Source organism: Haemaphysalis longicornis, unplaced genomic scaffold, assembly GCF_048455015.1.
Source record: "Haemaphysalis longicornis isolate Haplotype H1 unplaced genomic scaffold, Haemaphysalis longicornis Haplotype H1 scaffold_1, whole genome shotgun sequence".
Lineage (NCBI taxonomy): Eukaryota > Metazoa > Arthropoda > Arachnida > Ixodida > Ixodidae > Haemaphysalis > Haemaphysalis longicornis.
In genome coordinates, this window is record NW_027526203.1 from 438,199,474 (window position 1) to 438,226,760 (window position 27,287).

At 48.2% G+C, this 27,287-nt stretch overlaps 2 protein-coding genes across 2 annotated transcripts in view; one reads left to right on the forward strand and one right to left on the reverse strand.

The window, feature by feature from the left end:
- LOC144155805 (natterin-3-like) overlaps nt 1–20,312 on the reverse strand; it is a 54,558-nt gene extending 34,246 nt beyond the window's left edge. The window contains exon 1 of the mRNA XM_077687481.1: nt 20,176–20,312. The gene's annotated coding sequence lies outside the window, so the exon portion shown is untranslated. The remainder of the gene's footprint in view (nt 1–20,175) is intronic.
- On the forward strand, nt 10,555–12,207 carry LOC144155803 (uncharacterized). Its single transcript, XM_077687479.1, has one exon. It carries the CDS (start codon nt 10,796–10,798, stop codon nt 11,990–11,992), a length of 1,197 nt encoding a protein of 398 aa, XP_077543605.1. The 5' UTR covers nt 10,555–10,795; the 3' UTR covers nt 11,993–12,207.
- Nucleotides 20,313–27,287: the final 6,975 nt, after the last annotated feature.

Sequence of the window (27,287 nt, forward strand, 5' to 3'; positions counted from 1 at the left end):
GCGATTTTCCCCCATAGTTGGAGCTTGCCTCACTCATGCCTGTATCGTAAAAATCGCGTTCGCACCAGGCCAAGGGTCTGTTGATTCTGGCCTGTGCCCACTTCCCGCGAGCAGTCGGTGCTTATGGCAACAGCACGCCAACGAGATTTCGCTAGCACGTCAGTGTCAGCCTGCGCGTGTTCTGTGTACTAGTTCGTGGAGCAGTAAACATTACGGCCCAAAAATGGTGAATTCAGTATAGAAAACATCGGCCGAAAACGAAAAAGTCAACTTACAAAAAAAGCATGTGCCCTCGGGAATTCGAACTTGCGACTTGTAAAATAACATACCTAGCGCTCCAGACGCCAGCGCTACCAGCGTTGGAAATATAAAAAAATATAATGTGTATCCAGTTTACACTGTTATTTAGTTTTAGCATTTCAAGCAGCTTAGGTGACTATTTGTTTTATAGCGCTCGTGCAGTAAGCGTCCCCCAAATTTCCACAATAGCTCACGTCTAGCAATTGCATTTCTTAGACGGAAAAGCGTTCGCAGATGTGTGGTCGTGCTACTGACCGCTGTGCTTGTTCACCCAGCGCAAAAAGGGCTTCCTGCTCCCTAGCTTTCCACTGTACAATAAAAGTTTCGGTTGATTTTATTTTCTTAGTACCTATATTGACTTAGCTGACTCTTCTGTCTTCAAATGGCCTTAGCTTTTCTACTAGCGTACCAGTCAGCGAAGCGTCGCATGTGTGCTCGTGCAGCGCTTGTGTGGAGCGGCCTGAACTTGGAGCTTGATACAGTGTACAAACCAACAAAGTAAAGAAAGGCACATTCTTCCATCGACAAACATGTCGTGGCTTAGTTTCAACTGAGCGAACGAATTGCGACGACCCGTCGGCGGCCGGCGGGCGAAACGCTGGGCCGACTCATAGAGTTTCTCACCGACTGACTCTGTCGGAAGGTCGGCTAGCCCTAGCCGTACAGCTAGCGCAGTCAAGCCAAGTCATCTCCTCCCGACGTTACACGAAAACATCACAGAAAATGGCGAGGATGCAGGGAGGAAGACAGAATTTTCGAATTGATTTTTCTACTAAATGAGTTCGCGTAAACGCACTCAGAGTGGTCGAAACATGGCCTATGGACTCCGGACTAGAATTTGCGCTAGTATTCCCGCAATCTTTACAAATCACTTCAGTGTCCCTTTAACCTTGGAGTGGATTCCTTGGCACTCTGCCAGGAAATGAGTGAGGAAGCTTGTAGGGGACCACAAATGTGAAATATTGGGAAGAGTTTCCTCGCTAAAACTGATGCTACCGCTACGACAAATGCACTCGTTTAGAGTCGGTGTAACCATATCTGGCCTCTTGCGGACAACCGCCATGCTGGCCTGCACAATGCAGAACGTGAGCTGAGAATGCAGTTGTCGACGGCTTTTGCGCGAGCTGGAGGCCTTGTATCATCCCTTGCACCCAAACACAGCATCAACGATCTCGTACCTCTTTAGTCTTGGCTAAACTACTAAACCATACTGCGGCAGCAAGGGATCTCCTGAAACAGCTGACCACTTTTTGCTAGAGTATACTGCTTATAGAGAAGCAAGGTGCTGTTTCATACAGAAGATTTTTATTTATTTATTTATTTATTTATTTATTTATTTATTTATTTATTTATTTATTTATTTATTTATTTATTTATTTATTTATTTATTTATTTATTTATTTATTTATTTATTTATTTATTTATTTATTTATTTATTTATTTATTTATTTATTTATTGAGATACCCTAACGGCCAAAAAGGCATTACATAGGGGGGGATTGCACATCAAACAAAAATTGCATACAAGTCACATGTGTCAAATGACTGCAGGGTGAAAAGCCAGTACAAACATAAATGGTGTAAAAAAAGTACAAAAGAATATGGATACAGAACTAGAGCGGTTGTTCATTTTCTAAAAACGCTAGCAGAGCACTCTGGAACGAGGACAGCTCGGTTAGGTTTGCCACACTGGCAAGCAAAATATTCCACTCGGCAATACTAAGCGGTAATGGTGAATTTTGGTATTTGCTAGTTTTCGCGAATATGGGCCTGACTTTATGCGCATGATCGATGCGGGCTGATACGTAAGTAGCTGGATACACATGACTGATTGAAGGCAATAAACCGTTGTGATAAAGAGCATGAAAAAATGATAAGCGACAGTATTTTCTTCGAATTGCGAAAAGAGAAGTTTTCGGTATAGCGGAAGTTTTCGGTACACTTGTATAGCGGGAATAAGACGGAAGAATAAACCGAGCAGCTTTGCTCTGAACTGACTCGAGTAAGGCTGTTAGATACTCCTGGTGCGGGTGTCATATAATAGAAGCGTACTCTACCGAAGGACGAATTAAAGAACAGTACGCGTGCAGTTTAGTTTCAGAATTTGGAAGGTGTAAACGTCGTTTTAGAAGGCCCAGTTTTTTAAAAGCTTTACCTGTTATGTATTCTATATGAGTGTTCCAGGTTAAGTTCCAAGAAAAATACCTAGATACATAAATGACAGCACTGACTTTAATCTAATGAGTCCTGGGACGGTAACTTTACAAATTTTTCTTTTAGTAAACAGACTTCTCCTTCGTCCGTCCAGTTTCATTACTAAAGGGTATTAGCGTCTCTGACATGATTTAATAGGCGGCCTTCTATGGGCTCCCCATGGGCAAACTACACTTAAAGGTCCCGCTATTTTTTCCTCTCGTCGTCTTCCTTTTCAATCTGAACAAGCTTGGTACGGTCTTTCTTTCCCATCCCATTGAGTAGAAAGTCGGTAAACACATACCGGCAGACCTTTCTGCGCTTTGCTGTAATAGGCAGTTATCTCTTTCTCCCTGTGTGTGTGTGTACAATCGGCCTAATACATGGTGCTGATAAGGGGAAAACTGTCAGCAACAAGCAGTGGCGTAGCCAGGGGGGCGTAGCCAGCCATTTTGCCGTCGTGTTGCCGGAGCGTGAATTCGTGATAAGGTCAGCAGGGGAGCTCATACTAGAAGTTTGTCACCCACCATCGACAACAAACTTTATTGTTCGGAACTGCATTTGATGCAGTTTTAGTTGGTTCATTGTTTCACTGGAAAGAAGAAAACGGTGCTAAACGGGCGTAGACGAAGGAGGCACTCAATACATATAAAGGCGCCAGATGAAGTTTAATCGCGCAAACACATAACCATGTTTTTGCGCCCCTTGCTGGCGGCTCTACGTTTCCAAAAATCTTCAGGGTTCAATCAGGGTTCAATAAAAAGTCGACAATTAATGCAGGTTGATGCACCACCGCTGCCAGGCTAGCCCCTTCGCGACGCCCCTTGAAAAGCAAAGAAAGGAAAGGGGGGATGTTAGCGGACAGGCTTGGAAGACAGTCACACATCATGGTTCAATAAAAAGCCGACGATTAATGCAGGTTGATGCACCTCCGCCGCCAGACTAGCCCCTCCGCGACGCCCCTTGAAAAGCAAAGATCTCAAAATAGGAAGGAGAGGGGGGATGTTAGCGGACTCGCTTGGGTAGCATATTTCTTTTGCTTGAGATGGCCTTAATTGCCCTTTTTAGAAGAAATTTGTCATGGTGCTGAACGTTGCGACAGCCTGGCTGCCCCAGTGGCTTAGCAGATGCTGCGCGAGCTATAGTCGCAATCAGGCGTCCGCATGTCTCGGAACTCTGCCTGTTAGTAAAGCGTCTCGGAACTCTGCCTGTTACTAAAGCCCCTTCATCGGCTTTACCTGTTACCAACCTCTCTTACTCGCGGCGTCTCGCGACAGGTGCGCCTTCCCGGAACACGGCCGGACTCAACAACTATCTCCCTGTGCGGGACGGGATCAAGCCTGGAGTCTGACCAGCCTGGAATTAGTTGCGGTGATCGAGAAAACTTCCGAGGGGCGTGGGAAAAACTCACATACGCACACACGCGTGACTAATGTCTAGTAGTATGGAAGTGAAAAAAACTGTTGGACCTTCGTTCTGAGGCATGTCTCTATTCCGCACATCACGAAGTCACCCCTGCTTCGCACGTGACTTTTCTTTTTCTCTATTCCTTCGTGTTTCACTCTGTATGGCGTGACGAACGGTTCCATAAAAAAAGCCGGGAGGAAGGTGGATAACGGGAAGAAGGGAGAATGGCCGAGTAGAAATGTCGCGGATATATCTTTCAATGGTGAAAGAATTAGGAGATACACTATTCAAGATTAATGGCCCACGCCTGCGTTGCCGTCTGAAACGCATAATGAGCAGAATTCCGCACTTTCATCTCGTTATAAGAAATGAAATTGCATTGTTGTAATGCGAGCATTATTTACGAGTACCCCCTAACCGGGACATTGAAACGTACTACATTTGCACGCACGCACGCACGCACGCACGCACGCACACGCACACGCACACGCACACGCACACGCACGCACGCACACACACACACACACACACACACACACACACACACACACACACACACAAATAATTAGGGGATGTATAACTATTCAATAGTCTTAATAGAATAAATGGAAATAATTGTCGAGCAGAATTTTGATAAGCTAAAAATACGAAAGAAATAAAGAAAATAAAGAAATATTACAAAGACAACTAAAGATATTAAAAATGCATCTTCAAACATCTACAACAAACGAAGAATAAAATAAAAAGCTGGAAAAGAACGAGGGAAACAAATAAAAAATACCGAATACGGGCCAACAGTGTTACGCCATGCATTTGCACAAGAATGCATAATCTGCGGAAGTAACACATTTATTCGTTATATAGTGGCAATGCAGATAAATGGTAGAATGGTATTTTGATACACCAAAAAAATACGAAAACAGAAAAAATGAGAATACAGTCAAACTCCGCTACAACGAAATTCACGGGGATCGCGAAAAATTTCGTTGTACCGAGAATTTCGTTGTCGCGGAAAAATCAGTAAATAAAGAAAACAGGGCAGGCGTCTAACTGGCGCCGTGAAATCTCCCACATACCTTTTCGCCCCAATGTTGCCAACTTGCTTGGAGCTCGCTCCGCCAAAAATAGCACCCTTTTTTAGCACGGAGTTTATATCGTAATTTGCGGTCACAACGCGTCTCGCGGCGCTTAGACCAGCGTTGTAATATGCGCGTCGTACTCGTGGAGATCCGCGCAAAAGCAGGCGTCGTGAAATCACAGCGCGGAGTTTATATGTTACTTTGCGGTCACGGATATGCACAGGATATGCGCGACACTCTGGGAGCATTTTATTTCCAGAACTTGAAAAAATCGCTGATTTTTTACTGTTTGCGCTTTCGCACGAGCAACGGGAGAATGCGCTGCTCACAGTCTGCGAGGAGCTGCATGGCGATATCATCGTCATGGGCGCCAAGGAGCGCGAGAAAGGGCGAGACGCGGTTTCCTCCGCCGCCGCCGCCGCCGCCGCCGCCGCCGCCGCTTTTGAGCGCCGTCGGCGCCGGTAATCCGGACATCGAGAAGCGGCAGCTTCTCGATGTCCGGATGTTCGGAAAAAATGTTGCTACTATATAATTTACATTGTTAGAACTTATCGAAATTAGTTAGAGTGGTTCAGTCCGTTGCAGATCGAGTGACTTGTGTCCCGAGAAAATTTCGTTGAACCGGGAGAACAATAAAAAAAGTGGTTCGTTGTGGAGGGAGTTTTAATACATTGGGGCCTATGGGATGCGGGTGGGGAATCGAAAAACCTTCGTTGAAGCGGGAATTTCGTTGTGGCGGAGTTCGTTGTACCGGAGTTTGACTGTATTACAAAGTTTAAATAACGAGAGAGATAAAAATAAAAAAAGGCCGAAGAAGAACGGCAAATACACGAGTAAAAAATACCGAGAACGGGCCGATTGCAAGTGTAACACCCTGCATTTGCACAAAAATGCATGATTGGGGGAAAATAAATCATTTAATCGTTACAAAAGTGTAACGATTAAAGTGTAACCCGTGCCACACGTATACAAAAAATGACATCAACTGCTCGACGCCTTAAGATACCGAATGGCATTATTTGGGAAGGCCGTGCTACACGCAAAAACGCAAAGGCATTAAATGTGTTTGGCATGATGGTGATAATGACCAAGAAAAAAAATGCACTCATATTTTAGAAATTTTTAACGTAGATAAAAACGTCTTACAAAGGTTAAAAATGTATTTGCAAAAGAAAACGTTATGAGAAATAGTGTTTTCTAAAAAAATGTTGCGAGCCATTTCTGAAAGTGGCTTCGGCAGCTGCCGTCGCCTGCCAGCGGCAGCCAAACCCGACAAATTTAAAACGACGAGTGACAATGTTTTGCCTCTAGCCGCTGTTTTAGTGAACTTCATCTTCTTCAAAACTTCGCCACCAGCAGTGCACAAAAAATCGTCTAATTTCGAAGTTCAGCTACGTTTCCGCATCAACACTCTGGTGCTGAGAGCTTTGTTGGTTTCCTTTAGTGCTCATCGCGTTCGAGAGTAGGCAGATTTAAGGCATTCATGAAGGCGAATGGGTTGTGCGGAATTTATTAAACCAAAAATGACATTAGAGCGAATGGCATTAGGTTTTTGCATGTAGCAGCGAATTAATGGCATCAAAACTTACGGCATTAAGAACTTAATGTCATTTTCGTGTACGTGTGGCACGGGTATTAATGGAGATAACTGGGTTAACGGGATCTGAGAAACCAAACTATACAAAAATTAAAAAAAAACTAAACAAATTATTCTCGACTCCCGCAAGGTATTAAAGACAATCAAGATTACTGCAAGGTAACTGAAGGAAGCGATGGGTCAACGTATTGGGCGAAATGGTTGCTTTAGCTGGATGAATGGTCTTTGTGAGTGAGGCGCACAGCAAAGTATGCCTCTCTTCCTCTCTTCATCCCTTCATTCTTTCTTTTTCACATTTTTGTCAAGCCAGAGAGGGCGTTGTTGGTGTAGGATAATTGTCTGGTCTCAGCTTTGGCGCACTGCGTGTCCCATTCGGAAAGCGGTGTTGCAGACAGTCATTTTCACCTCCGCGATTAGACAAATTTGTTCGGCTGTGTTTACCCCTAACCAAGGAAATATGGGAACAGCTGGTCGAAAAAAAAGGCACGCTGAGGTTCGCCGAGCCAGTTTCCCACTTTATCCTAAACGTGAATGCACGACGGTCACCAGCCCTGCCACAGGCAGACGGCGGTTGCGACTGAAACAAAAACCCGATGGTCATCTTCGACCTCGGTCACAACTAAAGCCCCTCCATTGCGTCTACGGACAGAAGCGCCCCTGGCTTTCGAAAGCTTATGCTCGAAGTGCCAACACGCAAAAGAGTCTTAGAATTATATCATTTTCGTCGACTGATTTATCCTTGCATAATCACTGCTGTCTTGTGACGATGGAGGTTGCTTTTGCTTTAAGCTGAGCGGTGTAAATCAATTAAAATCTTTGATATTTAGATAGGTGGGGATGATGGTTGATTGTAGCGTTTAACGCGGCGACGCAACGCATGTGATGAGGCACGCCGTAGTGCAGGGCTCCGGATTAATTTTGACCACCTGGGGATCTTTAACGTGCACCGAAATGTCGTACACACGGGAGTTTTTGCTTTTCGCCTCCATCAGAAAAACGGCCGCCGCGGCCGGGAATCGAACCCGCGTCCTTGTGCTCCGCAGCACAACGCCTTAGCCAGTGAGCCACCGCGGTGGGTTTTGATATTTAAGTCATGTGACGAGATCCTGTGATGTCAGAGAAATCGCCGAAAAGTGGCTGAAGTGTCGCCACTGCCTAATATGTTTTATTTAATGCCTCGATCATTCTTTTAAAATTTGTGATAAAATGTGTAGGACTGTTATCGGGACATTGCAGTCTTTTTAATGCATAAGCCATTTGTTTTGTATTCACAGCCTTTAAGGGCACTTGCAAACTACCGCGCTTTTTTTTTTCGAGGGGGGGGGGGGTGCTTGAGACTCCCTTAGAAAAAAAAATCCTGGCTACGCACCTGGCAACAAGCTCCCGATGGTAACTTACCCTCAGCTTACCCTCAGACGGGGCGCAGGTAATTACGCCAACTAAAGGCAAACTAAGCACATGCTGTGCTGACTGAGATCATGTCGCACCTTGTACAAAGCACACCAGCAGCAACGTAACTGCACCGGAATCACTGCACTGGACTGCACGTGTCTGTGCGTGCGTGGTTCAAGTGATCGGAAGAATTTGGTGGACATGGATAGCTCACCTCTGGCCAGCGGTAAACACATCCTCGCTCACCCCATTCCTCGTCGGATTACACATACGCAAACCATAAAGTATTAAGGGCGGGAGAGAACCGTTGTGTTAAAAAAAAATGCAGGAATTTCACACTAACGCGTAGGACTTGAATGTAGCGAAGGTGTGTGCAACCTTCACGACCATCACGACGGTTTAAGTTCACGATTGCAGCCGATTTGCTTCTTCTTCGCTGCCGCAACGACCTTCACTCCATCACTTGCTATAAGTGTGAGCTTCCTTCATTGGACATCACCTTGGAGGGGCGTACGCTACGACAATTGTTTCTCGTTCTGAGCAAGTGTTGCCACGATAACGGTGAACGCTGGAGCTTTTTTTCTTTTCTCATTGGTATTGTTTTCCAGTACAATATCTCCTTACACCTTTGCATTGCACATGAGTGCATTTAAACCAGTTGTCAGTAGAACTTGTCCTGCCGCCGCTCCCGTGTCCGTACGTATTTTTTGGCACTTAAACCATGTCCCCAAGTATTCACGAACACGCCCAGCAACACGTTTTCCTGAATGTTAAGGGATCTTCACGAAACCGCAAGAAGCGTCACTTGCGCTTGTAATGTAAAATGTTTATTGATGTAATGCATTTTTTTTACAAATTAGCCAATTTAAATGCACCGCGAGCGACTACGTTCGTTTTCTTTTTGCCTAACTTCACATGTGCTGTATTAAAAATAGAACCTTTTGACTGACGCATAGTGATTTTATCTGGCGCAGCTTATTTCGTGGGTGACGGTTATTCGACAGCCCACAATAAAGTTGAACCTAAATAAAAGCTGCATTTCGAAAATTTGAGCGGATGGCAGTCTGTTTTATTCGTCTTCCACGGCACCTACACACTGTTTCAGTAACTTGGTGCAGTGCTGCTGAAGCTGCGAGGTGTATAAAGGTGGAGCCGACAGTGGGCAGAAGAAGATTCCAAAGACGCGTCATCTGATGTTTGCTGATGGGTGTAGAAGCAACGTCATCTGGAAAGAAAGAAAACCCGAGTGGTTCAAGCTTGTCTACAAACGACCAAGCGTCCGGCAGTGGACAGATTCCACGCTTCCCGCTGGCCGTCTTCTCTCATATATCTGCTCTCAACCTAGCCGGTGACCAGCACATGCGAGGTGCCCCCTCCCCACTAGCGCAACGTCTGTCACTCTTTGCGATGACCGTTTTATCCATTCGGTGATGGCAAGAGCTGTAACCATGGTTTCCGCGGAAGACCGTAGTTGCACGACTGCTGCCCTCATCGGATAGTGCGCCGCGCGCTCCCACCCTACTGGCTGACTCCCATTGTAGCTTTACTAACGCAGCAAAAAATTCCTGAAACAGAGTATAAATTATAGCAGGCTGCGATGCGTTGCTGCTCGCCGTTGTCGCTTGAGCTGTGTTCACGCTGTAGCTCGCTCTTTTTTGCTCCCTGCGAAATGTCGTTCCCACTTACCAGTGTCGGTAGGTGCTAGAGTATAGCTACGTCACCTATAAACACCGCCAATCTCTCTCCCTTCCCTTCTAACTCTTCTCCAACCTGTTTTTTTTTTTTTTTTCGCGCATTCGCATTGGGTTGCGTCGGATGAGTTTTCTGCATACGCACGACCACCGGATTTTTCTTTCGCCTAGCCATATAAAGCTTCGCTTCAAAATTCGTGTAATTAGACCTTTATGCTCGGTTTTATTTCGTATAAAGGCACAGTTTAGTTCATTTCTGGTCTTGAACCAGGTCTTCCCAGGTTTTTGAGAGCCTGGCCTAAATTTTTTGCACCCCTATTCAGTTACGTTACACGATGTTGGCACCGCGGAGTTAGTTCCGGTGGCAGAGCCGCATTCGTGGGATGGCGTAAGTTGCGTGAGTGGCCGAACTCTACTGCGCAAGGGCGGCACCTGCTGAAATCACGTATCCTTTCTTTCGTCTCCGTATCGTTGTCCTCCTTTCCACACTCCTACTCCGTAATCTAGATTCAGGCGAGCCTTCTTAACTGGCTGCATCAGTGGTACTTTCCGGCTAGCAGTGATGACGTGTTTCCGCGGACGCCTTATGAGCATGGCTGGTACCGGACGGCTAGCACGCACCGAAAAATCTTAAAATGAGCTGAATAACGCTGTCACGTTAAAAGAGCACGCTGCCGAAAACCAAGATTTTTTTTTTTTTTCCACAGCGACGACAAATATTTGTACAAAGCCTTAAAAGCGACCCTGGCGAGAAGAGATAACAGTAGGGCGATTTCGCCATCGCCTAGCTAGAGCCCCTTCGCTCGAGCTCGGCCGTGATTTCCCTCGACACGGCGATAAGACGAACGTCAGAACATCTAAATGGCTCAGCCAGATGTGCCCGCACACCCTTGCTATCTGTGGCGCATCTACTCATGGATCGCGGTGGCATGCACTTGTTCCTAGTTTGGCCATCACTCTCAGGCACCCTTTAACTTTTAGATCGCCTGTACAGCGTTCAGTAGATCATTTGCCCACATCCACGATGGTGCAGTGTTGTCGCACCGCTTCGCCCTCTAGCGGCACGCAAGATCGGTCTTATCTTAGAGCCCAGTAAATCGGCATTCACATTGCGCAGCGAGCAGGAACATACTGCAATGCCTTACCATCGTTATATGCCGCAAACAAATGAAGCGCCCCCGATATCATGTGTGAACCTACCATCCCCCAGCGCACGCCTCCACGGCTCACGTAAGCGCGAGCTGAGCGTTAAGGCTCCACGAACTGGAGCGTACCGAAGACGAAGCCCCCGGAACAACGGCGATAAGACGCCGATTCTCGACAATGAACGGAAGTGCTGCAGGTCTTCCTCGTCCTCGTCCCCAGAGCCCCGTAAAACGCGACAGGAACCGGCATCTGATCTCGAACCTTCGCCATCCTACAATCCCAAAGGCTTCTTGGTCTTCGTCGACTCGAGCTTCGAACGCGAAGAGGATACACATGCAGAGTGTATCCTCACATCCCCGAAAGACGTTCAGCCACTTCCACTCAGCTCCGAAGGGGGCGTGGCGTCGACGAGTGACTTCGAGCCGGACCCTGCCTTCACCGGAAGCCCTCCACAGACGCCGGCCGGCTGCCTCAACGTCACGGCAAGCAGCGGACCCATCTGCCGCATTTGCCACGAGGGAGACCAACAAGAGGAGCTGGCGTCGTTCTGCAAGTGCTCGGGCACCATGGGCCTGCTGCACGCCTCCTGCCTGGAGCACTGGCTCAACGCGCAGAACGTGGACCACTGCGAGCTCTGCCGTCACCGCTTCCCTACGTCGGCGCAGTTCAGCACAGCACGTCGGTTTTTCCACTGGGCCCTCTACTCCGAGACGCGCGTTCAGAGGGCAGTGCTGGGTGACCTGTTCTGCTTTGCACTCCTAGCGCCAGTCGCCGTACTCACCTGCTTACTGTGTGCACACAGCGCTTCGAAGAAGGCACTTCATGGGCACGTATGGGAGTCGGCGGGTCTCGTAATGGTGGCTGCTCTTCTCCTAACGGCCTGCGTGGCTTGGTCCTTCCTCACCATTCGCTTTCACTACCGCACGTTTCAGTCGTGGCAGTCGATGAACCCTGCTCGTAGGATCGTGGCCCCTGTTGACGGAGTAACAGCTGCCGCCATCCCGGCTAGTCCGAGAGAATTAGACGACGTCGTCATCGGACCCAGAGACGAAGTTGTAAGTTCGTCCCCACAAGGTCCGAACAGCGACGTCGACGCACGTCCGTTGTCGCTTACTCGCCCGGAAGAACAGTACTCCGAGCAGCGGCAGCCGTTGCACGGACCATCTTCCGACTATGTGTTCTGGTAGGATTATGCGAACCCATACGGCGACTGTCCTACTCCCTGAAATATTTTATAGTTGAAACGATTGCCTCTTTTATTAGCTGTGCTGTACTTAAACATTTGTGACGTTTTAAGTAAGCCTTCCCCGGCATTCACCCGTTTTGCCCGTTGTACACGCCGGCGTCTGATCAATAAAGTACCGCTTTTATGCGTTCTTAAGCTACAAGGTTAATTGGTTCTGCTTTGGATTTCCCAGCGCCATAGATTTAGAAGCGCTAAATCTGATGGAGGCGAAAAGCGAAACCGAATTCGGAGCCCTCTCCTATACGGCCCGCATCATTGCCTGTGTAGCTTCGGCGCGCTAACCCACATAATCAATCAATAAAAACCCAAGATTCCTTGGGGTAAATAAAAAAAAAAATGAAGGAAGCACACTCTAACGCTTAAGTCTTGAAGGTAGCGAAGTTGTACGCAGCGTTCACGACCATCACGAAGTTATAAGTACATGATTGCACCCAATTTGCTTCTTCGCTGCCGCAACAACCAACAACCTTTACTCCATCATTGTTGCTGTAAGTGTGAGCTTTTATTTATTTATTTTTTTGAAGTGATAATCATTGGACATCACCGTGGAGGAGCGTACGCTATGAGGTGTATTTCTCGTTCCGAGCAAGTGTTGCCACGATTGCGGCGAACGCTGGAGTTTCCTTTTTTTTTTTTTTTTTTGCCAATCTTGGCATCTCCCTAAGTTGTGTATCTTTGGCTTGACAAACGTGCGCACGGGACGCCGGGCGGTCGTCGTGAGGCACGCGTACACGAGCGCTGGGGATATTTTTGGTTTTGTTAAGCGCCGGGCGGTCGCCGCGAGGCCCGCGCTCACGTGCGCGCGCTCGGCAATTTCTCGGCAATTTTCACTGCAGACACGAAAAATTGCGATTTCCTAAACAGCTTCGCTGTTAATAACTTTCAAAATGAAGTTGGGGTGGCAAAGACTCATGGATTGTGCCAGGTAAGCGGGATCATGCGGGCTTGTTTTCTCTGCACAAGGTATTTTCCTTAGGTATTTTCTACTGAACTGCATGGTGTCGAAGACGCCACATGTGCCGTCAGTATAGCCAGATAAGCAGCCCACGGGTGGGATAGCACGTTCACCAGCGGGTCGACGCAGTAATATATCGATTACACTAATCACGTCGCAATCGTAGTGCTTATTTCTGATAGATGCACGGGGGAACGCGTTTCGCCGGGAGCTACCGAGTGGCCTCTTTTCGGCATAAAAAAATTTGGCTAGCCATTATCCAGCCAACTTGTCACTTCTGATTGGTCCTGCAAGTTTTCGTAGCCAACAGAGGAATACGAATTTTTCTAAGGTGGCGTAAAAAGAAACGTTGACTCACCTCGGAAAAAAAAAAACACCATAAAAGATTAGATTCCGCAAACCCAGTGCGATACGCTTCATAGCCCACGGGTACAGTTCGGCACGTAAACGTCAATTCGAACGGTTTGTTTTATTCCTGAAGGCGCCAGTGCGCATCCATGCGTTTCACATACGAGTGTATACGCGTGAGGTGTCAGCACACAGAATTTTAGTTGTAAACGACTTTTTATTCAGCCAAAATTGCAGGCTGAGCACGTCCGCCGCCTGGGCGACCGTTCCGCGCTGTTCTTCTCCCGAGCCCAGCCAGTCGAGCCAGGTGGGTATTGAAAGGGATAAATAAGAGCTCGACAGCCAGGCCATCGGGCTGCAGATGCAATGGGGTAAATCAGCACAGGCAGCAGTACCGTAAACAGGGAAATGGTTTTCGGGTGTTCCCTCAGCCGATGGAGAAAGAGGCAGGAGGAAATAATGGGTGCATTTCAAGGTTCCAAGGTAAGGAAAAGTCGTATCTCCGGCGCTACCGGAAATACGACTCACCGTGACGGTGAGTGTTGAATGAGGGGTGGGTGTTTGTGGAGACCCCCGCACGGGGCACCTTGAGCAATCTTGGTGACGGTACTGGCGAAACCGCGGACCCCGAGCTCCCAACATAAGCCGTGTCCAACCGTGGCGAGGTGTTTAAAGGTGAAGGGTAGAAGCCGTAAACGGTGGCCGTCGGAGCCTTGGTCAAGCTCCGGCCGATGGGCTCCCTGCCTGTCTACCAGGCAGGGAGCTCCGGGACCTCTTTGACTACCAGGGTAAGGTCAAAGGAGAAAGCACCCCCGTCTCCCTGCTTTCCAATGTATCACATGGCATTTTCCAAACCCCCCCCAAAACGTGATCGGCCCCCGAAAAGGGGCCGCACCGAAGTTTCTTTTCCTCCTTTGCAATCGATCTCTCTCCCAAAGCCTGATAATTTCTCGCGGTTTTTGATCATGGAATCTGTTGACAAGGCAAAGCCCATCACTTCCCAGTCTGTGTTTCTAATATCCAAGTTTCTTGAAAGCCGTATTGGAAAGTCGTACAAGGCTAAGAAACTCACAACGGGAGAAGTTTTGATAGAAGTAGAGAACAAACAACAATCCTCCAACCTCCTCAAGCAAACGCGCATGGTAGATGTTGACATCAAGATCACGCCCCATCGCAGCCTCAATAGCTGCCAGGGCGTGATCTCTGATCGGGATCTAATGAATGAGACTGAAGCAGATCTGCTCGAGGGCCTCCGAGATCAGGGCGTGACAGCGGTGAGGCGAATCACCATACGTCGAAATGATGAAATAATTCCAACCAAGCACATAATCTTGACACTTGACCGCTCTAACCTTCCTGAGTCGGTCAACGCAGGTTTTTTGAGATGTCCAATCCGACCCTACGTGCCGAACCCACGCCGCTGTTTCAAGTGTCAGCGGTTTGGGCACGGCACAACGTCTTGTCGTGGTAAATTGACGTGCGCAAAATGTGCAGCACATGATCATCAAACTGACAATTGTAAATCCGAGAACTTCACCTGTGCCAACTGCCAGGGACCACACGCTGCCTATTCTAGGAGCTGTGAAAAGTTCAAACAGGAAAAACAGATAATTGCCTTGAAAGTCAACGAAAACATCACCTTCCCAGAGGCGCGGAAGAGGTTCGCCTCTTTCCCTCTGGGGAGGTACGCCGACGCAGCTCGCCGGGGGGCGGAGCGGCGTCTGGTTTCGGCGGGGACCCAGTACCGCGAGTCGGACTTGGTCCCGCCCCCGCCCCCCCCCCCTGGGTTGCCTCTGGTGGCCCAACCCGCCACCGCACCGCCTGCTAAGTCAGCAGCGGCTGTGGTGGCATCCACGTCCGTTGGGGATGCTGCTGCACCCTCTGTTTCCTCCTCTCCACCGGCCCAAAGCACATGCGAGGGCCCGGAGGATATGGAGCTGGAGGAAACCGCAGCGTTTCCCACCTCCTCCGCACCGCCTGTGCCACCCGGGGCGCTCCTGACGCCCTCGGCGGTCGCGGCCAAAACGAAGGGCACCGCAAAGGGTGCCAGGTCCGGGGGGTCCGGTACGCCGGGTACCCCTTCCAAATCAGATGATGACTTGGATGTGGGACCCTTCCTGTCTGCTTCGCAGCGGAAGGAGCGGGTCCCTCCATCTAAACCTCCAGATGAGGTAAAGAAAACCCGTCCAAGAGTCCAAGCCCCGAAAGACCCTACATAAACAGTCACACCCCAGTAGCTCTAATACATCATAATGGGAAGAGAAAATGTCGTTCAATGGAACTGCAGAGGCCTTCTAAATAATCTTGACGACGTGTATGAGATTCTGCATGCCAATCAGCCAAGTTTAATGTGTGTCCAGGAAACACATCTGAATTCCAAGAACACAAATTTCTTGAATAGTTACCTGGTATACAGAAAGCACAGGGTTGGCTGCACACACTCTTCTGGCGGTGTGGCCATAATCGCCCGCAAATCCTTAGCATGCCACCCTGTCACCTTGAACACTATCCTGGAGGCTGTGGCAATTCGAACGATAATATTTAATAGGTTGATAACGGTATGCTCCATATACATTCCTCCTGATGTTTCACTTTTAAGCTCTGACTTCGAGGCGCTGGTTGACCAGCTGCCCGAACCATACATCCTGACAGGCGACCTTAATGCTCACAACACTCTTTGGGGCTCTTCTCGCACGGATGCCCGAGGTCGCCTCATAGAGAAATTCCTTACATCTTCAGGAGCATGCCTTTTCAACAGTAAACAGCCTACATACCATAACATAGGACACAACACATACTCATGTCTTGACTTGGCGATTGGCTCCGCAGTTCTCTTTCCTCTTCTCGAGTGGGGTGTGGGAACTGACCCATATGGCAGTGACCACTTCCCCACCTCACTTACATATATAGATAAAGGCCCAAGCAGTTCATCTTCCCATAATAGGTTCAATGAAGCACGAGCTAACTGGAATACATTTACAGAGACATCCAAACTACACCACACATCCATAGGAAACCTACACGTTGAAGAAGCTACCCAACTCCTCACGGCGCACATCCTCGACGCCGCCGAAAAGTCCATTCCCCACGTCTCTGGTGCCCCGCGCAACCAGCGGAGGCCGTGGTGGAATGAGGACTGTAGGCGGGCGCGAGAGGCCCAGAACAAGGCGTGGGGTATCCTCCGTCGGTACCCCACGTCGGGAAACCTCCTCTTGTTCAAACGGGCCAAGGCATTAGGAAAACGTGTGCGCCGTGAGGCAAAACGAGAGAGTTGGCGTACATTCATAACATCAATAAACTCCTACACAGACACACGGAAAGTATGGACACGTATACGCAAACTCAAAGGACAACAGACACACAGCCTACCCCTGGTCAGTACAACAGGGGACACTCTGGAAGACCAGGCTGACACACTCGCACAACACTTCCAACACGTGTCCAGTTCAGCACACTACACGAACACTTTCCTGAAACATAAAGCCTCTTGTGAAAAGAAGTCCCTACACGACAACAACAAATCACAGACTTCGTACAACTCCCTGTTTTCACTACATGAGCTGCTCTGAGCACGTGTAAACCCTCAGCTCCAGGCCCAGACAACATTACATATACAATGATACAGAACTTACACACAGACACTCTTGTAACACTTCTTCACCTTTTCAACAAGATATGGCTTTCGGGGCACATTCCAAAGTCTTGGAGGGATGCCATAGTTGTAGCATTCCTGAAAGAAGGGAAGGACCCTTCTTCTCCCGCTAGCTATCGACCCATTGCCCTGACCAGCTGCCTGTGCAAGCTTCTCGAGAAGATGATAAACCGGAGGCTCGTGTACTTTTTGGAGTATAACGGCCTTCTCGAGAGCTGCCAGGCAGGCTTCAGGGCGGGGCGATCCACGAATGATCAACTTGTGGCACTAGAGTCGTATATTAAGGATGCCTTCGTGCATAAACAGTTCTGTTTAACTGTGTTTTTCGACCTAGAAAAGGCCTATGACACCGCTTGGCGTTATGGGATCCTTACTGACCTGAAGTCATTCGGTGTTTCTGGTAATATGTTTAACACCCTTGCTAGCTATTTGTCGGAAAGAACCTTTCGCGTCAGAGTTGGTTCTGCACTGTCAAAGGTACACGTGCAAGAAAATGGCGTGCCGCAAGGCGGAGTTCTAAGCTGCACTCTCTTCATAGTAAAAATGAACTCCCTTGGGAAGGCACTGCCGCCTACAATTTCTTACTCCATGTATGTAGATGACGTGCAGATATCTTTTAAATCATGTAATATGTCCATCTGCGAACGTCAAGTCCAGCTCGGCGTCAAGAAGCTTGCCGGGTGGGCAGACAAGAATGGTTTTAAAATTAATCCCGGAAAGAGCTCTTGTGTTGTATTCTCCAGGAAGCGTGGGGTCCACCCGGACCCAGACATCACTCTTGCGAATGTGCCAATTCCTGTGAACAAGGAGCACAAGTTTTTAGGCATTTTATTCGATGAAAAACTTACATTCATTCCTCATGTCAAACAGCTCAAATGTAAATGCCTAAAGGCAATGAATATTCTTAAGGTTCTCTCACATCAATCTTATGGGGCCGACAAACAACTCCTGCTGCGCCTGTACACAGCGTTGGTGGGGTCCCGGCTCGACTACGGCAGTGTCGTGTATGGGTCGGCGACAAAGACCGCACTGAGAATGCTCGACCCAGTGCTGCATCTTGGCCTTCGCCTCTCATGCGGCGCTTTCCGCACTAGTCCTGTCGAAAGCCTTTATGTCGAGTGCGACAAGTGGTGTCTAGGGCATCAGCGGGAGTATGTTGACCTGCTGTATGCATCTAAGATTGTGTCCCTTACCAACCATCCTTTTAATCCCATCATGAACAATACATCAAACTTGCAACTCTTTTTAAACAGGCCATCCGTTTCCTTACCTTTCTCTCTCAGAGTTAGGGAGGAGGCTTCTGCACTCACGGTCCCTCTTTCAGACACGCACAAGACACCCATTCAAAATTTCATCGCACCATGGCATCTCCGTCCTGTATCATGCGACCTGTCATTCACTCTTGTAGAAAAAAATAGGGTACCCAAGAATGCAATTCTGCAGCACTTCTTGTTCCTGCAGGACAAGTACAGGTGCGCAGAATTCTATAGCGACGCGTCGAAAACTGGTTCTACGGTATCTTGTGCAGCGCACGGACCAAATTTTAGAGTAAGCAAAACAATGAATTTTCATAACAGTATTTACACGGCAGAAGCATATGGCATTTTACTCGTTACAAACCACATCATCAAACATAAAATTTCCAAGTCCATTGTGTACACAGACTCTCAAAACGTTGTACAGGCACTGTCATTAGGAAGGTCATCTAAAAACTATGTCATAAATGCTCTTTTCAAGGTACTAATGTCTGCATATGCCTCAAATCTTGAAATAACTATATGCTGGGTACCAGGGCATTGTGGAATCCCTGGCAATGAGGCCGCCGACCAAATGGCTGGTGATGCTGCTCTCATGACTACAGTTGACGTTACAACAGTACCTTACACCGACCTAAAGACACACATCAGACGACAGCTTCGTAGCACATGGCAATTACACTGGAGTCAACAAACAGACAACAAACTACACATAATAAAACCACAACTTGGACGCTGCATAACTGACTCACACAACAGATACACTGAAGTCGCCCTGGCCAGGCTGCGGATAGGCCACACACATGCGACGCACTCCCACCTGCTCACTGGAACTTCAGGACCCACGTGTAGCAGGTGTGGAAAGGGCCTATCCGTAGTCCACATACTAATCACATGCAAGGCACTTGACACAACACGACACAAACATTTCCCTGAATTATACAGACAACACATTCCTTTGCACCCATCATACTTTTTAGCCGACGAACCAATGTTCTCTCGTCAACGTGTTTTTAAGTTTTTAGCTGAGGTAAACTTTCTGCAGCTCTTGTCATATCATGTGTAATCACCCTGGCCCTATACACCAGCCATCTCCATTGTCTTTTGTTTTGCATCACCTTTACTTTTAGTTACATGTTTTAGTACTTACGGTGTGATGAAAACTCAATAACTTCTTCTTTGGCGCTCTTTGCCCTCGTTGGCCTTGCGCCATAAAACACCAACCATCATCATCCATCATGTTTGTGGAGACGGAGCTTGAAGTAGACCTCCTGTACGGTGCGGCACAGGAGGAGCCTGCCACCGTCCTCCGAGGGCCTTGGTCAGTGGGCAATGTGCGCCCGATATACACCAAAAGCATCCAACGAAAATGGCCGTGGCGCATGATAGACCGTGCCTTGGTATGCCTGGCCGCATGCGAAACCGCCGACGTGCAACCACCAATGCACACACACTCCTGCGTTCTTGACCTCATGGCTACTGATCAGTGGATAGAATATTTCCAGCTTCTCAAAAGTAATTCCCGGAAGCGTCGACCGGCGGGAGTGTCTGCTGTCTGCGCCCTATTCGTTAAAAGCGGCGACATAGGCGAGAGTAGTCGTGTGGGAAAGAGCGCTCACTCGAATGCGTCCATTGGCAAATGCTGTGCCCGACACAGCTCCTTCTGCTGTTAAACAGCCGGCTCCGTTCATCGCGCATAGTGACTGCCGTCCAAGCAACCCGATTTCCGGAGCGGTGTGCCAAAATATCTAGCATCTTGGATGCGCGCGCGAGCGGCCGGTGCGGCGGGTCATCCGACAGGGAAACTGGTTCTCTGCGCGGAGACGAGTGTGGGGACGCCTCACCGCGCATGTGTTCACCGTTTCCTGCTCGCCAATGTTTGTACACGGAAACCGAGGTTCGCAAATCCTTACCTTTTCTTTCCACTGTCTGTGGCCGCTCCGAGCTCTAGGGAGAAAATGAAAATCCCAGAAAAATATAACTTGGTTGTGATTCACGCCTTTAGTAAGCATGTACAATCTATTGTAACACGATAGCGTTATAGTGCTCCTTTTTCGATTTCCCCGTGGCTACTACAGCCGTCCGCTATCAGCCGTGCTGATCAAGCTTCCGCGGAAATACGCCATCGCTGCCACCTGGAAGCTGTGACTGATGCAGCAAGATTCGAGTGCTAGCTGGCCTGAATCTGGAATATGGCGCAGGGGCAACTGAAGTGTGGAAAGGACGACAATGATACTATGGTGGAACCCGCCGCGGTGGCTCAGTGGCTAAGGCGTCGCGCTGCTGAGCACGAGGTCGCGGGTTCGATTCCCGGCCGCGGCGGCCGCTTTTCTGATGGAGGCGAAAAGCAAAAACGCCCGTGTGTACGAGATTTCGGCGCACGTTAAAGATCCCCAGGTGGTCAAAATTAATCCGGAGCCCTCCACTACGGCGCGCCTCATCGCCTGCGTTGCGTCGGCGCGTTAAACCCCACTATCAATCAATACTATGGTGGAGAAGAATGAAAGAACACGTATTTTCAGCAGCAGCCGCACCTGCGCAGTGAAGTTCGTTCAACACCCAGTCGGGGGTCGCATCCTCGACATACATGTTCATCTGCCGTGCTCGCAAGTGACGCCGTCACACCAGAGCGTCTTCCAGCAAGAAGAAAAAATACAAATTTCCGGTCATTCACGTTCCGAAGCTGCATCTGGGCTACGGGGCGCGCCGTAGTGGAAGGCTCCGGAATAAGTTCAACTACCTGGGGATCTTAAACGTGCGCCGTAATCTCAACACACGGTCGTTACAGTTTTCTGCTTCCATCAGGCTGCCGAGGTCAGGACTCGAACCCGCGTTCTTGGGTTCAGCAGCGCAATGCCTTACCCGCTGAGCCACCCCGGCGTGTTTTCCAACGTACTGATGCCGGTACCAACACTGGGTCACCCAACTAAAACAGGGAGCAAAGGATTAACTCCAGTCTCTCAGAAATCAAGGAAAGCGTTATATTACGAACATAAACGAACTAAAAAAAGATGCAGGTAACTGCGTCTTAAGATGTGAGACGCGATAGCGTTACTTGGACTGCCAGGGAGCGTTTGCGAATGCAGTTACTGTGTTTACGGCCTATGCTTCAGGAGCACTGAAGGTCAGAGAAGAGATAAAGACTATCAGGGAGGGTTTATAATCGCCCTGGCCCAGAGGAGACAAAGCCGCTCTGCGTTTCTGGAGTTAAGACGTAAGCGTAAAATGTTGCGGCTGTGGATTTATTGTTGGTAAGTTTTAGCGAGAAAGGTGTCAGTGTCACTGTTTCAAAGTGTTTTTTTCTCTGATGCTTAAGCCGGACTGAACATTTTTGCTTTTTGCGAAGATAGAAAGTGAGAGAGAGTGTGTATGTATGAATATCTTTGTTACGGAAAAAGTTGCAGAGACATCTACGTTTGTATCGTATGATGTAAGGCGCGATAGCGATATTTAGACTCCCACGGAACGTGTTCGTACGCAGCTGCTGCATTTCCGATCTATGCTTCACGAGCACAAAATTTATCGAAAGGAGAAAGCCTAGAAACCAGGGTTTGTAACCACCGTGTCCAAGGAGGGACAAAGGCTCTATGCGATTCTGTGGCTTAAATGCGAGCGTGAAAGGTTGAAAATGCAAAGTGTTGGTCAGTTTGGGCGAGGAGAAAATAGCGTCAGTGTATCAAAATGTTTATTCTGTGATGCCTAAGCCGGACTGAACAATTTTACGTTTTTCAAAGAGAGAGGAAGAAATACTTGTGGTTTAGGAAAATGGGGTAAGGAGATGGAAGGGAGCTCAAAGGTGGAACCTGAGTCAATGGCACCAGATACAGCAGCTCCTTCCCTTGCACCCTCAATCAGCTCGAGCTGATTTTGAGTAAACAAGCTCGTCAAATCTGCCTCCCATGCCTCGAAGAAGCGGAATATGTTATGTTTCAGTTGTTCTCGCCGGACTTTACCGTTGGACATGGCTTGGTTGCGCGCAAGAGTGTGGATGTTTCCCCTATTTTAGCAGAATTCTAAGGTAATATCTGGTGTTCCCACCGAACACCCTAACGCACGTGGATTTCCAGATAACTGTGTTGGTTTTTCGTATACAAAGTTTGTGATTCTTTAGAATTGAGGCCTCATTGTATTGAGGGGAAAGTTCGTGTTCCTAGGCATAGGATGAGGATTCGTTCTTAACGTTTTTCGAAGAGCGCAGTGTGGTAGTCGTAGTCACAAGCAGCAGGATATGTGAGTTTTGTGTGCATCTTGCATAGTGCGTCGTTCGCTTCCAGATCATTGGATCCGGCTGTCCAGGTGGCGTTAATTTTCGGCATTATGGATGGGAATATCTTATCGAAGCGCTTGGTATTCTGCCTCCATAAAACTGTATAATGTCCTTTGTGAGTCTGTAATGATGTTACGCTTCTATTTGATACTTCCGCTATTCGGATTGCCAATAGGATGCCTCCAAGTTCCACTTCTTTGTTACTGTATGTTGGAGGCTCATGCGGTCACAAAGATTGCCAGAGTAGTCAACTACGACAGTTGGGGCCTGGAGCTTTCATACATAAGTCGGTGTATAGTGTGGTCTCATGATATTGAAACTTTCCCCGAGTGAACTTGAGCCTGCCCTGCCGCCCCTTCTTGTGTAGCATTGTATCCATATTTTAGGTAGAGGACAATTTTGATGCGGGGTCACTGGATCGGTGCCATGTCTACCATGGCGCGCCAAACAGTCACCCCGCCCCCCTTTCAAAGTGGGGAGGGGGTGGCTGTCTTTTCTTTTCTGTTTGTGGGTGCCTGTTTGGAGGTGCCTGTTTCTTTTCAAAGGGGGTATAATGAACCCTCCCGATTTTGTTTTTACACCCGCTTTCTTGGGGCTAGGAGAGTGGTTTCTCTGATTTCTTAAAATGCGTTGGGTAGACAAGTTGAGGACGTATACATCGTCATTATCACCAACATCCTATGTAGGACGACTGCAGTGTGAAGGCCTCTCCCATTGACCTTCACCCGCTGTTGTCCTGCGCTTCCAGAGTTCATTCTTTGCTCCAAATATTGCTGTTTCATCACTCCATCAAATAAATCGACGTTCCCGTCTTCTAGACCCCTCTATGTATGTTCATTCTGTTACCCTAATGGTTCATTCTTTTTTAGTTCATCTCACATTCAAAATTGCGAGGTTGAGAACTGCCTTATATGCTGTCCTAGTGAGGGTGTTTCTTTTATTTGTGGTACGGCAGGCTCTGAAATTTTTTGGTCATGATCAGTGGTTGCATGGGTCTTATCGCTTCTCTTCTCTTTTTCTTGCTCTTGTCTTGGTTGGACGTTTTGCTTGTGGGAATAATTGAGTAAAGATGTTCTGTTTTTGGCGATTGCGAGTTGGGAACTACCCGCTTGTCTAGAACTCCGCCGAGCATTCTTACGTGGCTGTTCCCTGGAGTACATTCGCACCTCTTCTTATGGTGATTTTTAACTTGGCCGCATGGCGCCATCTGTCGTTTACCAAACCTAGCTTACAGCGGAGACCACGGCCTCCGCGATCGGCTGCCGGCGGCGCGCCGTTGCTCCGGCCGTCCCATTCGGGCGGAGAGAGCGTAATTTCGAAGGGGCCGTTTCGGCGCTTTCCGCCGCACCGCGGCGCGCAGAGCCGATGATTGAAAGCATCGGCTCTGTCTGTGCTGCGCCGGTCCGCGAAATGGCTTTTGACAGCTTTTGCTCTCCGTATGGCAAAAATAAACGGCCATAGCTGCTTTTAGGAATGGAAAGTAATATTACAGCACCTGGTGATGCCTTTATGTCAGCTACGGTGGCGACAAGACGGGTTAATTTCACATGCGCTGCCCCTCACTACGCTCCACGGAACCGACTATGCCTTTCCGATAATACCGCGGTAGCGAAACTTCCCGCGTTTAAATGATGTTCAAATCATAAACAGGTATTGTTATTTCTTATGCTGGCGTACGGTCCTAATTCAGTTCTGTACATCCAAGGCCATTAACTTGAGACAACGGGTGGCCGCTGTATTTCTGGCATTCGAATCAATCTTTATCGGTCGTAATACCGGTTGTGACTGAAAAACGCTGGAAGTGAATTATGTTGAGGGATTCCTGAGCAACATCGTAATCTCCGCGGCACATCTGCGTTATGCTTTTACATTTTCGTTTTCAGCGGCAGCAAACAAAATATAAGTTTAGCTTAGATGTACTCCGTTTTTATTTCGTTCTTAAAGGTATCTCGGTGCCTACTGGGAAGCGCAATAAGCACTGTGAGTGGTATGAATACCGAAAATACACGAACTTTTCGTTACTGATTTCAGGTCCCATCTGAGAAGTAACTTAGCTTTTATATGTTTGGTTTGAATGATAGCAATTTCTGTTCACCCTAAACAGTTACCTACCACAGCGCACAAACGAGTCCAGGGGCCGCATGGCTCTTTTACATAATCACTGCGGAAGCATTAAATACCCAATTACGCAAAAATATGGAGCTGGGGGTCAATGCGAGCGAGATATGGTTCCAAAAATTTCAGGCCGCGCAAAGAAAATCAAATGGAAGAAAACACGGTGTATCATGGATGAGGAAATTAAATTCGGAGCCGACGGATTGCCAGCTGTCGAACACGCTATACGCCTGCAAAATGGCCAGTGAATGCGCTGTGGCCTTATAGACCGGTACTCAGGTCCACAGTTCTCAGCGGGAGCTGTGAAACGTGGGCGACCACGTGAGGGAGGGGGCGGGATGGGGGGGGGGGGGGGGGGTGCTTGCAAGAAGATGCAAACGAACAAAAAAGGACGTAAGGCCTACAAAGACGCAAGTTCTCGCTGCCGCTAGAACGATTCCTAATCGACGCCTCTTCAACCGTTACGACACGTAGATTATACGCCAGACGTATCCCTCTGATGACTAAGACATTGTCGAAATAGAAGGTGACACAACCGCGACGGACCTACATTGAGGATCGCACAGCTTAAAATAAAATGCATTCGCATTCCTGCAAGTAAGCAAAGTGTCTCTGTGAACGTTTTTAAGGGGAAGTGTTACACGCTAGGTTCCGATCAGTAGCTGCGAACGTCGACAGGGTGCGTAGAAAAAGTCGCGTTGACAGCATGTATTTGCGGCAAAGCCAACTTTCTGGCGTTTGCTCTGTATATGTCGGTCTCATCTCGGTCCTAAAAAAATCAAAGAAATTGGTCGCCAGGGCGGTTGCATCATTAAGCTGTGCTTCATTTAATTGTCATAATTACTTTACAGTGACGTTATAAATGTTACAAAAGTCCTGTCTGCTCTACATGGCCCTGTGGAGAGTGTGGATAGAAAAAACGGCTGTAACTTTTTTTTTTTTATCCGAACTATCGCGAAACAAATGTGACAATTATTAGCGGAAACGACTCGAACATTACGCCAGGTTTTGTCTGCTTTTCACCATTAAGTAGTTGCTGAAGTTGGAATTCCAGTCTGCTGTCAATACATTTACGTGAGGGAAACGAACAGCTTCGTATGGTTGTCCAGTTTCATTAAACAAATTAACTAAGGAGTATACCGTATACGTTCAATCACAAATTACAAACAATGTTTGTTTTATGCACTTCTTCGATTGCACCCTGCTGGTCCGGCCGCTGGTCAGCTTTCACACAGAAAAACAGCAGTAAACTGTTTTTTTTTTAAATATACGCAGTAGTTTTATTCACAAATTTAGGATCTCAAAGCGTGTGCCTGACACAAGCAGAAAATATTTCAGTGCGCTAAAAAATTTCATATATATGCTTATAATTTAAAATCGCGTTGCAGTGCCCTGGTCGTTATTTTCTTGCGCGATGGGGCCTGGTAGGTGACCGTTGCAACAACATGGCACGCCAACTGCAAACTTGTTCTCATCACCCCAAATAACTATTTATAATAACTCTATAAATAACCTCAGAGAAAGTACTGTGTACCACTCCGTATGCTCACTCCACGCTTGAAACATGGTCAACCTTTCGTTGATCGCTGGCACACCTTTGCTTCAGTTAAATAAGTTTCTCTAAGCTGCTGAGACAAGCCGACTTCATAAAATCATTGTCAAGTCTCTTATTTCATCAAAACAACGCCCGCAGGGGAGGCAAGAGGAATTACGACAGCGAGAACACCCAGCCGCGCAATCTCCGCCAAGCCATTCAGAGGAGCCGGTGCGAGCGGCCGAACCATCGGCTAACACCGCCACCTCGCGGCACGTTGCGGAGTGCGCCGCATTACATTTTTTTGCTGGGGGACGCGCCGAATGGGACGGCCGGAGCAACGGCGCGCCGCCGGCAGCCGATCGCGGAGGCCGTGCGGAGACATAACCTTGGGAATATTGAAAAGTATTTGGAAAACGTGTGTGTGTGTGTGATTAGACGCTATATAGTGGGCTTTATTTTAGCTATTAAGTGCGAATGCACTTTATAAGCGACCCTGAATTCCGTTGACCGCCGTCCGTCCACATAGCAACAGCTGCGGGTGCGCGCGCTCCTCGTCTTCCTTGGCAACGGGGGGAGATGGGCGCGCGCTGCCTGGCCGCTGACATGGCACATACCCACGTGGGGGATTGGCCAGGAATCGGGCGTGAGAAGGGCTAATGCACCCGCTTAAAGGAGTACTGACACGAAATTTCAAAGCTGAGATCCACTCTAGCAATCAAGTACAACGACGACACAAATAGGTGTCTGTGCATGGCACATACCCACGTGGGGGATTGGCCAGGAATCGGGCGTGAGAAGGGCTAATGCACCCGCTTAAAGGAGTACTGACACGAAATTTCAAAGCTGAGATCCGCTCTAGCAATCAAGTACAACGGCAACACAAATAGGTGTCTGTGAATAAATGCATCTTTCTTTCTTTGTACTTGTGTGTGTGTGTGTGATCTCTCTTTCGCGAACATTACCGAACCGCGCAAATTCAACTCCTGCATTCGCACTTTCACATTCTTCCCCTCGGGGAAATGCGGGGAAATTTTTTACCAAAAGTACTTTGCAGCAGCAAAAAATCTTTGATAGGGATCGACGTGCTTTCGCCGTCAAAGCACGTA